The 19,385-nt window shown below is 31.1% G+C and overlaps 1 protein-coding gene across 1 annotated transcript in view; it reads right to left on the bottom strand.

Moving 5' to 3' along the window:
• Positions 1 to 1,971: 1,971 nt before the first annotated feature.
• The window catches only part of LOC114335353 (protein prune homolog 2), a 29,094-nt gene continuing 11,680 nt past the window's right edge, over positions 1,972 to 19,385 (bottom strand). Inside the window, exons 4-6 of the mRNA XM_028285580.2 lie at positions 17,079 to 17,337; positions 10,331 to 10,543; positions 1,972 to 3,967 (exon numbers count right to left, since the gene is read on the bottom strand). Of these exons, the coding sequence (XP_028141381.2) occupies positions 3,841 to 3,967; positions 10,331 to 10,543; positions 17,079 to 17,337 (599 nt within the window). The 3' untranslated portion in view covers positions 1,972 to 3,840. The remainder of the gene's footprint in view (positions 3,968 to 10,330; positions 10,544 to 17,078; positions 17,338 to 19,385) is intronic.

Raw genomic sequence — 19,385 nt, 5'->3', positions numbered from 1 at the left:
TGATATTTTCCCACCTTTAGACGTATCGGATGAGTTTGACAACTGCCACTGTGACAGAAGAATTTTATCAAATTGACGAAGGGAAATTATCAGTAGTAATTGCACAATAGCTCTAAAATTCTATATTAATTTTAGAGATCGAGTGCAATTTGTTGCGATTATTTCATGAATAAAACTGTTCAAAACCAAAATTTTATTGTAATTTATTTATGTAAGTACAAATTAGTACAATTAAACACACAGTTGTTATAAATATTTAATGGTTGAAAGTCATCACTTTTATAATTTTTAAAACATTAATTGTCATTAACGTCACTGAATGTATTTTTTCATAGCAACGAAGGGCATCTGACGTAATATACTTGACGACGGGAAATTATCAAAAATTATCAGTTTAATTTTTATTTTTGTAGCTTTCTATTGGTCAGAATCTCCTATGAATGAAATAATCAATATAATCTAAATGTTCTAGGTTTCTATTGATAATTTCCCACCTCTACTCGTTTCATCTCTTTTTATTTCACAACGTATCATGTTTTCCGTCTTTTCCGTTATTTTGCCGGTTATTAGCGCACTAATCACTGTATATATGAGTAGAAATAATATTTGCAAGATTTCTATTAATGTAAACTGTGATTGAACGAAGGTGCCATTTTATCCTAAATTGGTAATACTTATTTGACAGTTGCGATGTTGACACTTCAGATGTGTTTTTATTATCTACTATTAATTAAAGTCTGCTCTTTTTAGAACAAAATTAGTGTGATTTCATTCCAAAATGTCACATAAGAAGTTAAATAGTCGTTCTACAGAGATGGTAAATAGGAACGTGATAATGCCGGCCCTATTTTACCGTTGACTGCTGCCAGGGAAGTATGTAATGTATATGGTACATTCCATATCAAATCACTCAGGCAAAAAATTTTGGATATCCGATTTGTCTGAAAATTGGTATATAGCTTCTGCGGGACGTAAAAATAAGATATTTAAGGTCAAAAAATCTTCTTTTTTTCTCAAAATGTTATTTTATGCGATTTTACAGTGATTTGGTATTTATTTAAACAAATTTGCATTTTCTGTTACAAAGTATCAATGAAAAACATAATATTTTAATAGAAGGGACTCAAAAATGTCATTATATGGCATTATAATAAGTTATTTTGATTCAAAACAAGGTTTTGATAAAATTTTATAGTGTAGAAAACGTTAAAATACCGTTTTCTACATTTTTCTAGATTCCCAAAATACATCATCATCGATTTGGCTGAAAATTTGCCCACAGATAGCCAAAACATAGGACTTTAAGTAGTTAGAAGGATTTGAATTATATTACAATACCAAAAATGTTACATGCAGTAATATCAGACTCAAAAGTATATTAGTCCAGTCGGAATAGCATTTGACCTTGCATGTCGAACTGCCCAAAATTTTATTTTTCTAATCTTTAGGAGAGTCAATAGTAGCCTCAATTTAAAATCACGAATGAATTCCTCCGTTACGTTAGCCGCCATCTTGATTTTAAAGGAGAACTTGTTTTGCTCAATATCTCCGCCATTTTTAACTTTTCGACAAAAATGGTAGAAACTGAAATTGTTCCAAATAAATCATATTTACAATTATTACAATTTCTTTTTAACAATTTTTGTCGTGAGGTCGATATTTTCGTGTTAATTTTACTTACAGTAGACGCCTATATTTTTGACTATGATATTGCATGCAACTTTTTTGGTATTGTAATATAATTCAAATCCTTCTCACCACTTAAAGTCCTATGTTTTGGCTATCTGTGGGCAAATTTTTAGCCAAATCGATTTTGATGTATTTTGGGAATGGAGAAAAATGTAAAAAACGGTATTTTAACGTTTTCTACACTATAAAATTTGGTCAAAAACTTGTTTTGAATTAAAGTAACTTGTTATAATGCCACATATTGACATTTTTGAGTCCCTTCTATTAAAATATTATGTTTTCCATTTATACTTTACGATACAAAATGCAAATTTATTTAAATAAACACCAAATCACTGTGAAATCGCATAAAATAACATTTTGAGAAAAAAAAAGAAGATTTTTTGACCTTAAAAATCTTATTTTTACGTCCCGCAGAAGCTATATACCAATTTTCAGACAAATCGGAGATACATTTTTTTTGCTCCAAAATTGAGTGATTTGAAATGGAATCACCCATATACATTACATAATAGTTAATTATGTAATGTATTTTTTATATGTTTGTGTAGATGCTTAAAATACGTATCGATCAGAAAACTGAAACTTGTATAAACTGATTGATTAACATTGAAAATCTAGTTGTAACAAAACATTCCAAAGCAAATAAGTAATGATAAATACTTCTTTATACTACACAAGCGGCTCAAATTGTTTTTAACAGAAGATTATTACTGAATTCTTGTTATATATTTCTAATTTTTTATTTATATACATTGATTATTAATTTGTTTTGTTGTATAATCCACTTTTACAATAATTATGTGCTATATTTGATTTAAAATGAATTCAGGAATTTTTTTTGCAATTTGGCAACAATGTCAACTTAGATCTCTGACGTAGATAATGATGTGCATCGGGATTTATACTGTACCATATATAACCTTTCCTCGAATTCATACTTTAGGTAAGGTTTGGGAAATAGCCATTGGGACATCAAATTTTAAATTTAGAATTTTTTCTAAAATCATTAATTTTAGATTAGGTTGATAAATGAACTATTCATTTTTTAATCAAAAATTACATTTTTTCAGCAATGTAGTCAACACGGTGAAGTGTTCTTTAGAAAGTAATTGAATACTTTAAACTTATACATATAAAAAAATAAAAAATAAATTAAAAAAATAAAAAAAACTGAAAATTTTTGAATGTGAATGAAAATTAATTTGACAATTGTTCCGATTTAATTAGACCACTCCAAAATGTTTAAAATTAATTTAGTCGTATGATGTTTCTTTTAAAATAACCCGTTAATATCTGTTTTTTTTTGTAACATTTTAATCCTGTATATCAGAATTTCCCAATATATTTAAAGGACACCGCACGCATCTTATGAAAAATGTAATGCCACTCAAATGCAATAAAATTTATACGAAGAGATTCGTCTGGAAATCACAATCATTTCATATCATTGCGCCAACTTTGAATTTGGACTAAACGGCGCAAATTGATATAAATAAAACTAAAATCAAATGGGTATGCACGCGAGTTAGAGTGAGAAAATAGATTTTGTGTATAGGCAGTTCATAAATCTTTCTGCAGGTATTAAGGCAGAGGCTTACCCTTATCTTATAGATAATGAAGTAGGTATGATTTGGTACGTCGTACCAAAGTACATATGTAGTTCTTCTAATCGGCTTCGCACGCTGGGTTAAGTTGTTTTCAATAGCGACTAGGCTAGTATTTATGAATATGACAGTTTTATGGACTTTAAAAATGTGATTACCATAAACTTTACGCCGTTATTTAAATTTACAGTTGGCGCAATGATATGAAATGATTGTACTTTCGATGCGAATCTATCCATGTAAATTGTATTGCATTTGAGTGACATTACATTTTCCATAAGATGTGTGGGGTGTCCTTTGAACAAAAAAAATTTAGATTTTAAATTACAAATTCCATGTCGCCAACAAGGCCTCGTAAGTACTAGTAGTGATTATTGAAAAAGAGAAGTAAAAGTAAATTTAAAATTTGACGTGCCGCAGATTTTTTTTGTTTTTGCTTAAACCTTATCTAATCTAACTACACGTTCTGGTTTCCAACCAAACGTTGACCCCACGTGTAAATAAGTTTTAAGTTAAGGAAATGGTCGACATTACCAATAACAAATTATGTAGCAAAGTGCAAACTATCGAACAGTTTGACTTTATCAGGAATTGCGGCAGCTTCCAGGGGAACTCTCACCATGAGCTCTCTTAGGGTACTGATGAATGATATCTTTCTGTAAAACTTGGAACTGAAAAAATACATTAAGTAATTGCTATTACTACTACTATTAGTACAAGTTTAATTACTATTCAATACTATAACTTTTATACTATACTGAATTCGCTCTATCAAGATTCACTTTGATACTGACGTTAATAATTTCTTTTTTTTTTGGGAAATTCAGTTGTCAGAAGTGACTGGAAATTACTACACAACCAACGCACCCGCTCATAGCCAATATTATTAATAGTAAACAGACATAAAAATAACATAAACCTTACGCCAATCAATAATAATGTATTGATAACAAATGCGAAAATTATTTATTGTACAAAATAAAAATATTTTGTAGAAATAAACTCCACAAAATCTTATGAGATTAGTAGATACTCCCACTATTTCTAATAATTCTTCTTTTTTTAATGAAAGATTAAGTTGATTTGAGCAGTAAATAGTGTGCGGTAGGAATTTTTCTGTTGTATGTTTCCTATTCCGAATGTGTCAAAGTGAATCTCGGTAGAGCAACTTCAGTATAACATTATTTTTCTTGAAATTTTCATAGCATGATATTGATCAACTACTTAATTTCATACGTTATAGTTTTTGAAGTTATACTTGTGCTATACTTTGTACTATATGTGCGCGAATTCATGAAAATTATTGGTGCTACGCGCAGATGAAACGTTATACGTTTGCTCTGATTGGGTATTACAATGACCTGTCAAAAATTGTTCAATATGGCGGCTATGGGTAAACAAATGTTATGTATTAGTGTTTTTATTGTTGTGAGGACAGAGACCACAATAAGTTTATAATTATTGTAGTGACTTTTTAAATAGTTTTTAAAAGCAAGTTACTGTTGTAACAGTAATTGTAACTGTTTTAGTATTGTAATAAAAAATTATATACCTTTTTGGAAAATGTAAAATGTAACTAGCAGGTAATGCTTCGACTTACATAATTTGATTACCAACAAAATTTCTACCAATCTTCATCTAATATATTGTTTTCTTACTCTATGTTTTGTTGTGTTCTAATATTTTAATTCCACAAAAATCAAACTAATTTGATTAAATTCAGACTATAAGCAACTATCAAAAAGTCATAAAACGTTCAGTTGGTGTGTCTTCCCACATCACTGATGTGTCATATGATCGAATTTTAACGTGCCTTGATTCACAATCTAACGACCCTAATATTCACGGGTTCGATCCCCAATGCAAATTTTAATTTTTTTTATACATTTGATGATTGTAAGTAGTATTATATAATTTTTTTTCCAGAAAATACGTATTTAGTTAAAATTTTCGCCAACAATTGTTCAGAAATCATTTCTTTGTGGCATTTTCAATGTGTTTGTGTGTGTTTTATTCTTTTATTTTTTTAATTTTTGGTATTGTTTTAATAAAAATTTTTGGAAAGTAGTAAAGTATTAAAATTAGTTTAATATTTAAATAAAATATAAATAAACTGTTTAAAATACATATATTAATTTCGTTAAAATCATATAATTATTGAAATATAACTTCTTATGTGCGTACAAAGTACACACACATTCTTTTTTTACTACAAAAATATTTTTACGTCCTTCAAGATTTCTGACGTCAGAGCATTGCCAAAACACTAGAATATGACTTTTCATCATGGCCATCTTACCTTGTACAGTGAGAAGCTAGGCATCGTTACTTGTCAGAGATATTTTTCTTTGTTCTTGTTTACTGTACAATCTGTAGTGGTATGCGCAAACTTGATATGTCCGATTTTTTCAAAAATTAAATTATTTGCTTGATCTGTTATTTAGTAACATTTCTTCAAGTTGGCCGAGTTTAATGTATCTGTGGTGAAGGTAAAACTATTAAAAATCAGAATGAAATAATATGATATGTCAGCTGTGGTACTAGTTAGATACGGCAGAAGTTGATATGTTACATATGGCTATGGGTAGACACTTAATGTGTCACACACATATTACGTTTTACCACTTCAGACATTCGTAAACAAAGCTTAAGAAAACAACTAATATGTCACATATCATGTTTTGTCAATCTTGTGGTGTTCGTTTTTTGGTTGACAAAACATGATATGTCATACTCATCATCATCATGCAACCTCTTCCGTCCACTGCTGGACATAGGTCTCTCCCATTTTTCGCCGCTCTCCACGGTTCTGTGCGTCTTGTTGCTATCGATTTTTCTATTGAGGTTTTTACTGTTTGTAGGTGATCGTTTGTTCCGAATTTTGAGCGGAAGCCAAGTTGTTCGCAGGGCTGGTAGAAATCTAACTTTTTTCTAGTCTTGTCGTAACTATTCGGGTAAACATTTTATAGATGTGGTTCAATAAGCTGATTGGTCTATAGTTTTTTAAGTGCGCCTTGTCTCCTTTCTTCTGTAGTAAAATTGTTACTGCATTGTTCCATGTTTCCGGTATGCAACAATCTGTTAGACAAAGGTTAAACGCAATTTTGATTTTGGTTGAGAAGGGCACGTCCGCCCATCTATATAGCTTCTATTATGACTCTTCTCCTGTATATATGTCATACTATTCTGAAGAAAATCATGAAAAAAGGTATTCACTAAACAATTAGCTAATTGCAGTTAATAAATTTCGTTGTCCAGGTAATGTCGTAAGTTGAAAAACATATTGGCAATTCACTTTGAAAATTTCAAGAATTTAAAGAGCCTTTCAAAGTTTCAAAATGCTCTACCGAAAAATTAGGCTAGATTGACATATCTACTATTGCCATAACGGTACAGTAAATAATATCTATAATTCTTTATTCTAATTCATGATGTCAATCGATTTTCATTACTTGAAAATATTACCATAGTGTATAATCAATAAAATAGATCATTTAATATTTTAAGTGTTACGTTTAAGGGGTTACATAGGTCTTGCGAGTAAAAAAGTGAAATTATATCTCGAAAACTAAAAATTATTTTTATTTATAATTGAAACGTAAAAGTATCTATAGTACTTAAGGTACTCTCAAAAAAATTTTCAGCCAAAAATATTCATTTTTGTAGAGTTGATTGCAATTTTTCGACAACAGCCCTTTTTCTTTGCGGTGGGCAGCATAATTCAGTCCAGTCTCATCTGAATTCAAAATATCAAAAAGTTTCTTGGAGTTTATACCTCTGGCTAGTGAATGAACGAAGGAATTAAAAAAAAATGAAATTTGTAGATTTTACATGTTTAAACACATTTTCGACCCCAATTTTTCTTATTTTTTCAAAAATGACCATTTTTAAAGTAGTTTTTTTTATAAAACAAAAACAACTTCACCTAATAAAAATTCCTTCGTTCATTCACTAGCCAGAGGTATCAACTACAAGAAACTTTTTGATTTCAGATCAGACTGGACTTAGTTATGCTGCCCACCGCAAAAAAGGGCTGTTATCGAAAAATTGCAGTCAACTCTACAAAAATGAATATTTTTGGCTGAAACTTTTTTTGAGAGTACCTTAAGTACTATGCTTTTACATGTTCCAATTATAAATAAAAATAATTTTTAGTTTTCGAGATATAATTTTTTTAAAAAGTCACTTTTTTACCCGCAAGACCTATGCAACCTCTTAAATAATGATACAGCTTTCAAATGAGACTATTTGACTAAAACAAAATTAAAGCGTCTTTGGGATTAAGTAAGTAGGTTTTTAAGCCAAGAGTTGTGTCTACTTCTTGGTCCCCGTTTGCTATTGATTTTGTCTTCAATTATGAGTTGGAGCAGTTCATACTTTTGATTTCTTACGATGTGACCAAAACATTGTGTTTTCCGTTCTTTAATTATAAGCATATCTCTTTCCTTGTTAATCCTCTGCAAGACTTCCGCATTTCTCATATGGCTCATGTAGGATATTCTGAACATTTTACGGTAGCACCAGAGTTCGAATGCTTGCATTCTTTTTTGTGTTGCTTCTGTCACTGTCCAAGCTTCAACATCATAGAGCAAGGTGGAGAAAACATAGCACTTAAGTATTCTAGTTCTCAATGAGATATCCAGCTGGCGGTTGCATAGAATTTTTGCATTTTGTAAAACACTGTACGTGTCTTTTCCAGACGGGTTCTTATCTCTAGTGAGTGGTCTCAAGTTTCATCAAGGTTACTTCCAAGGTACGTTATATTTGTTACTCTTTCCCGATCTGTTCCGTCGACATTGACCTTCACCCTTCTGTTTTGGTGCTTGCCGATGACCATAGTTTTTGTCTTCTTTGTATTCAATTCTATTCCAAATTCTCTACAGGCTATCGTTATTCGGTCCATTAGGCGTTGCAATGCTTCAGCATTGTCTGTCAGAATGACCGTGTCATCAGCATATCGCAGGTTATTTATACATTGTCCGTTTATAATTATACCATCCGAGGTGGCTTCTAAAGCTTTCTTAAATATCTCCTCAGAGTAAACGTTGAACAGCAAAGGTGACAGGACGCATAGAGGTTTGAAATGATCCTTAAGTCTTTATCGTCGATATTACATGAACTTAAAATATCTGTTTGCTTATCATGTTTCTCCAGGTCAAAAGCTTTCTGAAAGTCTATAAAACACAAGTATACATCGGAATCGACATCTCTACATCTTTCAACTAGCACACGTATTGAAAAAAGTACTTCCCTTGTTACGAAGACATTCTTAAAACCAAATTGAGTTTGATAGAGGTTTTTTTTATTTATTTATGCCTCAACCTCAAAGGGTCATTGGCGCAATACAATTAAAAGGTTTACAATTTATTTAGTACATTTATAGAATATAAGTATCATGTCAAATTGTTCATATCAGTTCCGTCACTTAATATTGCTTGTAAGGTGTCTTGTAGTTTATATTGAAGTCTCTCCATGCAATAGAGAGGACACTCCAGTAAAATGTGGCGAACACTGAGCACAATATCACAAACGTAGCACTGTGGTTTTACTTCACTCTCCAGCAGATGTTTATGCGTGATGGCGGTGTGGCCTATTCTCAGACGAGAGAGAATGGTTTGATGTAATCGCTTATTTGGGGTTGATTTCTAAGGTAGTACTGAATGTTTTACTTCTCGCAATTTGAATGTTGATTCCACTTCGTTTGCCAAGCATTGATTACCAAGTTCTTGATTACAGGTTTTACATCTGGATGTGGAATGCTTCTGATTTCTACAGATTCCGTGCTTAATACTGCTAGTTTTGCCAATAATCTACTTCTTCATTACTAGCAATTCCGATATGTGATGGAATCCATACAAAGTTGACATTGATATTCATAGTTTGCAATTGGTGTAATGCTGATTTAATAAGTAGTAGACTTGGATGAAGAGGATAAAGGTCATTTAAGGCAGTTACAGAACTTAGGGAATCCGTAATGACAGGATTTTTCATGTTATTTTCTACCACAAAATTTATTGCGTTGAGGATAGCAGTTAACTCGGCTGTATAAATGGAAGTTAATTTCGGGAGTTTAATTAATATTTTAGTTTTATTGAACATAAATGCTGCTCCCACTCCCTCCATGGTTTAAGAGACATCGGTATATATAAGATTTTGATTACTGTATATCTTGAGTTCTTAGAGGGCATATTGATATAGTACTTTGGGATGGTTATCTGTTTTTTTATGTATGGAGAGTGTGGTATTTATAGTTGGGATAGTGATAGTCCAGGGAGGAACAGTGTTGACAGTTGGTAAAAAATACATATCTGGAAATTTGAATTCAAGCTCATTGAGATATCTATTGACCCTTTCATAAAAAGGAATTTCAAGCCTAGAATGTCTTGTAAAAACCTTTTTCAAATTCGTTTTCGAATTCGGTGTTTGTGTCTGGTTGTATGAATTCAAGTATTTTGTTTCGAAGTCTGGTGCATCTAGCTTTTGATTTCTTATTTGGTAAATTTTCGTGTAGTTGACTTAAAAGATTCGATAGACTTTCGAGATTGTTTGTATAAGTTTTTATTTAGCTTATTGGGTTAGGGGTACCATGAACATTTTCCAATATATCTACGAATGTTTCATAAGATATTGAATGTGTTACTGAAGTATGGTCATATATTAGTCTAGCTGAATTTTTTATATCTTTCATTACTTGAATTGATCTTGTATCTGTGATTGAAGACTTTGGCTTTTTTAATTTTGGAGCTGGAAAGGAGCTATTTTCTGGAGTATCATTTGGGGGAGGGCTTATAATTTCAGAAATAGTTCGTTTGTTTAAAGGAGGATCGTGTGATATTTGTTGGGTGTCAGTACTTTGTGTAGCATGTGTAGCGGGTAAAATATGAATATTAGGTTTAGTCGATAGTGTAGGAGTAAACGACGATATATTTTGCGTTCGGGGAATGTATTCATTGTTTATGAATATGTTTGATAGAGGTTGATATCAGTTAAAAATTAAAAATAACAACATAACAAAATATACCTGTTTTGCTTACCTTATAAAAGGTTTTGCCATAAATAACATGGTCTTTATCCACAATGTGGGATGTACCATGTAAAGATGACTAAGATTTTTCCTTAATTTCCGACCAACCATTTGATAACACCTTTTAAGCCATCCGAATGAAGGTAGTTTATTTGCGGCTCCATGAAGATAAATGAGAACATAATCTTCAGTTACCAAACGTTCCAGAGTCCATAAGACATACCTGTTATAAATATAGTTTAAGGTATTAATAATACATTTACGACAACATGTAGTACATTTTTAACATAGATAAGTCGTTAAGAGCGTAGGCGCAAAATTTGCTTCCAATATTTTTTAAATGCATTCATTTTTTTCGAATCCTGAGAAAATTAATAAGTATTTTTAAAAAAATTAAACGCAGAATTAAAGATTACCGAAGGTAGAAAGTCCGTGAAATCTTCTATGTTTATTTTAATAAGTTACAGGGGTGAAAAAGAAGAAAAATTTAATGTGATTTGTAACGAGGTCGTTCCGTTGTTGATCCGGGTAACTAAACCAGTCGAAGAGTTCGCTTTTTAAGACATTTTTACTTGGAATCAAAACATACAAAAGATAAGATCATTAGCCGTAATTATTCGTTAATTTCGTTAATAAAATATATTTATAATCTACGCATCGAGCTTTCTGTTCGAGCCGATGGCTGATATTTTGTACATGAATGAATGATTTTGACGATCGCGTAAAATAGGAATTGCTTCTATTAATACGATACGAATGTATTATAAGGAAAGGGAGAAAAAGGGAAACTCGCTCAGCTCGCCAGATGAAAAGACATATTAGGGATATACGATCACCGCTCGTATAAGGATAGGTGAAAGGATAGGTAAGAGGAAAACTGTCGGATTCGCTCAGCTCGCCAACACAACAGCGGAAAATGGTCGGGAACTACTACCTACATAAACTCACCTCTTGTACCTCGCTGTTGTTTATTATTCTTCGATCAACGCTCCAAGAATAATAATCAACTAATAGGCTTTTCGATTCGACTTTTATATCGTCCAAGACGGTACAAAACACGTTTTACTTAATTCATTGGCGTACTCTAGACGATAAAATTATATTATCGTCACAGATTTTTAATTTCAAATATCTTATTCAAAAGAAACTTTTTAATGTACTCGGTAATGATGTAATCTTTGATTTTGCGTTTAAATTTTTCAAAAATATTTATTAGTTTTTCCGGGTTTGAAAAAAATGAACACCATGTCCGTGGTGACATTTTCCAAATCGAACATTCGTTATCTTTGTCATACAACGCACTCAGTCGAACAGAATGTGGTGATAAGACAGTGACAAACAAGGCTACTAATACTTTGAATTGTGTATTAAATAATATTGATAGTGTATGTCATAAATAATGTATTTAAGACGTGAAATTAATAATTAGTTATTTATTAAGTTATTTATTATTTATAGAAGATCCAAGCACATAATACAAAAGGGTATATTCTGTGATCCAAACATTTTGTTAATAAAGATGTTCAAAATTTATCTAAGCGGTCCATAGTAACAATATTATTATTAAAATCACTTTATCACTTTTCTCTTTTCTCGATTATTACTTTTTATTGTATAGTATATAAATTATTGTAGTCACTGAATACATAGTTATTGAATTATTAATTTAACACGTTCGGTGCCCATGAGGCACGAGTAGCGTCACGAAGATTTTATCAAAGGTACTGATGACGCATAAGTGGCGTCAGTAGTACTGTGTTACTAAATGAATGATTTAAGTACGTGGTACTAGCCAAGTTGCGCTTATTCAAGATGGGCGCCGAACGTTTTAAGCGATTATACAAGTAACGGTTATCAAAGAACATTCAAAAACTGAACGAAATAGCCATCTCTGTGTTAATAACGACTTGGTGACAATCAGCCGTGTGATGGATGACCGAAGTTATCTTTAACGTTTGAGTTAAAGTTAAGATAACTTTCAGGGATAACGTGCCCATAACTATTTACGTAAAATCGGTGTGATGTATCTGTCGCCGTTATGAGATAGTTATTTCTTCAACGTTAAAAAAGAGAAATAACATTTGAATAACAAAGTGTGAAGTAACAAAGAGAACCTTATGTAGAAATAGTAACTACAAGTTGGAGTGAGCGCGAGAGATTGATCGGAACATGCCCCAGGCTTGACAGGATGGGACGATACCCATAAAAGCAGCGTTGCCAGAAGCAGCGTTGCCAGAGTTGGTACAATTGTACCAATTTGATACAATTAACAACCAAACTTTTGATACTGAAGTATCTTACCGTAAAATCCTCCAATTTTGTGATATAAGAAATTTGCTTCAAATAACATTAAACGACGTTTTTTAAGTTTTTGTACAAAATGTGTTGGTTTACTACATTTTGTGTCACTATTTCAGTTATTCCAGTGCATTTCAACTTATATTCAACAATCATATCTTAATTTGATTTTTGTATGATTTTTAAAATTGTATTATCTTTCTATTCTTAAATTACTAGCTTTACTTTTTATTGTTAGTTATTATTTTAATCGTATTATTACCTACGGGCTTTTAATTGTTATTTGAAGACTATTTTTTGATATTTTTAATTTTGCACTGCTTTATATTTGATAATAAATTAATAACATGCCGCACAAAATCCTAGGACAACATGAAGCAGCGTTCTTCGTTGAATATTCACTTGATTTCTATATAAAAACAAGTCAAAAGATGAACTAACCTTACATATCCTTACATAACTACAGAGTTATCTAATAACTTGAGGATTAACGTCTCGTTATAAGTGACAGTTGATATACCAGATAACTCAAGAACTGTCAAGATATAACGCAAGTAGTTAAGTTAAGTATGATACATCACACCAATTCGAGGATTATAACATAACTACAGGATAACTTTACGTTAACGATAACTTCGGTCATCCATCACACGGCTGAATGTCATTGTCAACTAATTTTTATATCTCCATACCAGTGAGAATTTTACTACACGTAATTTGCCGTGTAAAGGAAGAAAAAGTAGGGATAGTCGTAAAATATTTACGCCTACGCTCTTAATAATCACTGCAGAATCACTAGGTTGCATAAGTTGATTAAGTAAAATCAAGTTTTTATATGTGTACTATTTTTATATGTGGTTTAACAGGACGTCAGTCAAAAAGTGGTTGCAAATAACTTTAATTAAATTCATAGTCATTCATTTATGGAACAAAATTTCGTTCATGACTCCGTGCATGTTTTTTTTTATCAAATTAAAGTTAATTTTTTTCAATTACGATGATATAAGGTTGCCTGTAAAAAAATAGCCGAAAATTAGAGATAAAGTGATAGAAAGCTAACGCGCAACGCCATACGAACGTACGTACATACGTACGTACATACTTTCGACATGTTTTTTTTATTTGCTTTTTAGACTCAGGGGGACTCAAAACGTCGAAAAAAAGTGAAATCTGAAAAATTTTTTTTTGCACGATCCTACAACTTTATCTATTATACTATACTACGTATGTAGTATGATAAAGTAAAAATTAAAATATTTAAAAATCTCGAAAAACATCGATTTTTTTCTACTTTCATTGCTTATAACTTTAAAACGATTCATTTTGGAACAAAGTCGTACTGAAATAAAATAAAGATAATTGAATTTTGTATGACACACGACTGGTTAAAAATGTCTTAAGTTATTACTCTTTCTGCAAAATAGCAATAAATACAAAATAAGTGGGCAAAATAAACCTGTTTTTATTCAGTGTTTTTCAACCACTCTGGTTGCATTTAGAATCTTCGTAATTCGCTTAGAATTTCCTTACAGCATACTTAAACTGTCTACCAAATTTCATTAAAATCGACCTGATAGATTTTGCATAATAATTTTACAATCTAATTTTTTTTAAAAAAGTTCAAATTTTTTAAAATCTTTCTGAACAAAAAGTAGACCATTTAGAAGTTTGCTAATTTTTTTACATATACATAGGCACTCTACCTATCCAATACACTTTACATAATTAAAATCGGATTATCTAAGCGGCATCGGCACAGTTTTAAAGTTATAAACAATTTTTTGGCTTATAAACAAATACAGTGAGGACGCTGGAGTCGGAATAAATTCATTTTCTCGAGAATGAGCAGTTCTGGAGATAAATCCCGAAACAGGTCGATTTTTATTTTATTAAATTATAATTTTTTTGGCATATATATCAAACTAGTAACGTCATCCATCTGGGTGTGATGACGTAATCGATGATTTTTTAAAATGAGAACAGGGGTCGTGTGATAGCTCATTCGAAAGGATATTTAATTCTCTATTTCCTAATATAAACATTAACATAATTATTTATACAGGGTGCCCAAATTTTTTTTGAATTAAATTAATTGAGACCAAAAGAAGAATGTATATAATTTATTTAATTCGAAATACATTTTACTGTTGTCCTAAAACAGGAAAAAATGTTTTATTTGATAAATAACTATTGTTTTTCGCTTAATTTAATATTAGTTGCCACCCACCAGCCTCTTAGCAGTTAATTTAAGCGAAAAGCAATGTTTATTTTTCAAATTAACATGTTTTTCTGTTTACTGACTACAGTTAAATGTATTTTGCATTAAATAAATTACCTACATTCTTCTTTTTGTCTCAATAATTAATTTAATTCAAAAAAAATTTTGGGCACCCTGAATAAATAACTATGTTAATGTTTATATTAGTGAATACAAAATTGAATAGCCTTTCGAAAGAGCTATCACACGACCCCTATTCTCATTTAAAAAAATCATCGATTACGTCATCACGCCCAGATGGATGACGTCACTAGTATGATATGTATACCAAAAAATTAGAATAAAAAAATAAAAATCGACCGGTTTCGGGATTTATCTCCAGAGACGCCCATTCTCGAGAAAATGAATTTATTCCAACTCAACCGTCTTAACTGTATTTGTTTATAAGCCAAAAAATTGTTTATAACTTTAAAACAGTGCTGAGGCCGCTTAAATAATCCGATTTCAATTCTGTAAAGTGTATTAGATAGGTATAGAGCCTCTTTAGATGTGAAAAAATTAGAAAACTTCTAAATGGTCTACTTTTTGTTCAGAAAGTTTTTAAAAAATTTGAACTTTAAAAAAAAATTAGATTGAAAAATTATTATGCAAAATCTATCAGGTCGATTTTAATGAAATTTGGTGGACGATTTAAGTATGTTGTAAGGATTTTCCAAGCGAATTACGAAGGTTCTAAGTAGAACCAAAGTGGTTGAAAAACACTGAATAAAAACAGACTTATTATGCCCCCTTATTTTGTATTTATTGCTATTTTGCAGAAAGGGTAATAATTTAAGACATTTTTAACTAGTCGTATATCGTACAAAATTCAATATCTTTATTTTATTTCGGTACGACTTTGCTCTAAAATGAATATTTTAAAGTTATAAGCAAAGAAAGTAGAAAAAAATCGATGTTTTTCGAAATTTTTAAATATTTTAATTTTTTTTATTAATGTTCCGGGCATATTTGAGAAGGAGCATAGGTCAATTATTATTATTATTGAAGTTGTCATCTAACTTTATCTGCAAAAATCCGAATGCCACCTCGCACATCCAAAAATCGACGTTTATTTACAGATCCACCCTGGTCTACTAGTAGAACGCTTAGCGGAACTATGGTGGGATGTCGGCCAGTAGAAAAACAAAGGAAGAGGTTGATAGACGAAGTGAAAACCGATACTAAAAACATATCGAGGGTTGACAACTGGAGGAGAGCAGCCAGAGACAGAGATACTTGGAGGCGGATGCTGGGGGAGGCCAGAGCCTGACTTGGGCTGTAGCGCCATAAGAGAGAGAGAGAGAGTGAAAAATATTGTTATCATTATCTGTTCACAACATTTATTACGTTTCATTTGCTGCTTCTTTATTGCAGCAATCTTCTCATTGCTCAAAAAATCAACATTTCAAGCACATTTCTGTTAATTTTTTTAAACTATGGTAAAATTATTTTATTTTTAAATTAAATAAACATATTGAGTACAATTCAAACAATATTTAAACAAAATACAAGGCAAAATATTTAAAAAGAAGCCAACGGTGAACATCAGAACTCATCATTGGATCATGTGAAACAAAAAATTCATAAATATTTTATTAGCTTATGAGTTTCCCGAAGTAAAGCTGTCGAGTTTTTTAGTTTTAACGATTTTTTACTTTTTGGTATCACTCAGAAATCAAAATAACGAATATTTTTGTAAAAAAAAATGTGAACATAAACTTATTATTACTGTTAAACAAAAAATAAGCATAAACCAAAAAATATCACGATAGCTTTACCTCACGAAATCTCTACAGAAAATCTATGCAAAATTTCAGGTGGATCGGTCAAGTAGTTTTTGAGTTACAATGTACACCGCTTTTGAAAAAAAGCGTTTTGACAACTTTTGTCAATTTCTCTTTTTTCTGTCAAATCGTAAAGTGATACACACCGGAATATGTTTTTGAATCCCCGAGTAATTTACAAAAGAGAAGGGGAACAGCTGTTCAACGTTTCTCACTACGCTCAAGCGCGCAGCTGCTGCAAAGCGAGTCTAAGGTAAGTAAAATGCTCTATTTCCGGTACTTTTGCTGCGATCAATCTGAAATTTTCAGAGAGTCTTCTTGAAGCTATGTACTTTAATTTAAAATAATAATAAAAAAAGAAAATTTCAAAATTCTTAAACCATAACCACCCTAAGTAGAATGTTATTCTAATAACTTACAAAAAGAGGTTGTCCATAACGTAAACATAATCAATTCTAGATTTATCTGGAAGATAACAAGCAGAGAATACGACAATAGCTGTATTTCCTCCAGCCCTCAAGTAACCACCATGACTGAGTACTCTTTTGTATGGTTCTATGACTCTCATATCTATGGTCCGTTGTTCACCGCCAGGTAGTACCATACGTTGCCAGTACCTAGCATGGCAACGTTCATCAGCAGCACTAAGGGGTTCTATGGGTTCAGGGGTAGTGTTTTCTAAAAAAAAACATATTTATTGATTTAAAATCCAAATAGGATTAAAACACAAGACAAAAGGTCTAATAGGCGTGAGGTTTACCCCTAAAAAATTGTAGGAAACTGAGGTAGAATGTTACAAGGTGTGCGATAACATAGTGGCAGACCAGACTTATGTTTTTTTTAATGGAACACCCTGTATTTTATTTTATATTTATAAGTAAAGAAGACATATTTTATATATCTTCGTTACTTCCCCATCACAACAGTATAAAGTTTTGTTATGTTATACAGGGTATTTACAAAAGTTATAACTAGAGAGCGGAATATATGCAAAGTGCATATAGATGCATATATTGCATATTTTCAGACAACAAACACAACATTGCATATTTAAGCTAAACACGATTTATTTTGCATATTTTAAAAATAAATTATATAAAAGTTTAAAATTTTCCTCTCTTAGTTGGAATTTTATAACTTCGATATGAACGAGCTCGTTATTTATCTATCTATCGCTCATTATTATCTATCTGGACTTTCCCATTACTACCTGAATTTAACAATTATGGGTGTTCCCAGAAAAATATTATTTTATTAGCGTAGCAAGTCGTAGGTACCTACCTGCTTTTAAGGGTCTAATATTTATTTTGTCAGTTTCCGGCCAACATTTGTTTAAAGTAAACGTTGTATCGTATTTAGTGTTTTTGAAGTGATTGGTATATACTAAATTTAAATATGTCTACCATTCAAAAAAGTGCTTGGATAAAGTGTTTTCCCGAGTTAAAGCTAAGTGGAGACAAAGTATTTTGCAAGGCCTGTTCCAAAATCGTAAGTTACATTCATTTTTTAAATGAGGAACTGACAAACAAAAGCATCATGTCCCACAAAAGAAATTTTTCTGGAAAGAGTGTTTTTATTCGACAAATTCGCTTTTACTTCTATAAAGACGGACATAGAGAGAAGCATCAAAATACAAAAATCGAAGTCGCGGTATGACTTTCGAAAACATCGAATTTGATCATAAGCGGGTGCATAAAAAGATATCTTACACTGAGTATTCTATTTCGACATACCTTTATAATAACAAGCATAAGTTAAACACTGCACTGATTGTGATTGCAAAAACGGTTCGCATGTTTTAAATAAGATTTTTGCTGATAATGTTTTTGCTAAAATATTAAATAACACAAAAAATACAATTCACAACCATCATTTAATTTTTAACGATAAACAAAAGTCTAATAAATAATATATGATGACAAGTTTAAAATTGATCGACTTTGTCGATAACAGTGTCATTAATAGATATTTTTTACCATTAATCATTTTCCAATGATTGTGTGGATTTAGAAATACATACTAAACAATTTTTTGATCTGTATAAAGTAGATTATAATTATGACACATTATGGTACTCCTTATTTTTCAAATAATATGCTCTTGTAAACGCATAACTTTGATTTATTGGCTAAAGCCACACTAGATACTTCACAAGAAATTAAAAATAATTAACATGTAAAAAATTCACTGTTTTAATCAGATATATTATATTCCCTACTATTGCAATAAAATATTAAAACGAATAAACCAAAACTTGTAGAGTAGTGCTGATTGATACAACAGAGCAATAAAATGTTATTAATTCAAGATAGTGTAAAATATATCGCCGCTTATTCATTTCAGATAGTTCCATCTCTCAAACAAAAACACGTAAAAATATACATCTGGCGGTGAGTCACCCGTCCCAAGGCCCAGAAAACTGTACGTTGACGACAGGCCTTCCCAAGCTTGACCTTCGGACGCTTGAACTGATAGTAGGATGCGCAGAACGGTCTACGCAGTCTGCCGACGCAGGTTGTGTCTGGCTTAGGATCAATTTGCGCCGGGGCTTTCTATGTCCAAACACGTTTTTAGTGATAGAAGGCAAAAGTTGCTAGTTGAAAATTTTGAAAAATATTTGATTATAAATTCATACTATAATTTAGATTCTTAATTTAATTATCAGTTTTTGTGTGTCATTTCATTTGTTTTTATGTGAAAAATAAATATGTATTAAACATAAATGT

The sequence above is a fragment of the Diabrotica virgifera genome, chromosome 7 (genome assembly GCF_917563875.1).
Source record: "Diabrotica virgifera virgifera chromosome 7, PGI_DIABVI_V3a".
Classification (NCBI taxonomy): domain Eukaryota; kingdom Metazoa; phylum Arthropoda; class Insecta; order Coleoptera; family Chrysomelidae; genus Diabrotica; species Diabrotica virgifera.
Note: the sequence above shows the minus strand (reverse complement) of the source record. Positions and strands in the feature narration are given on the sequence as shown.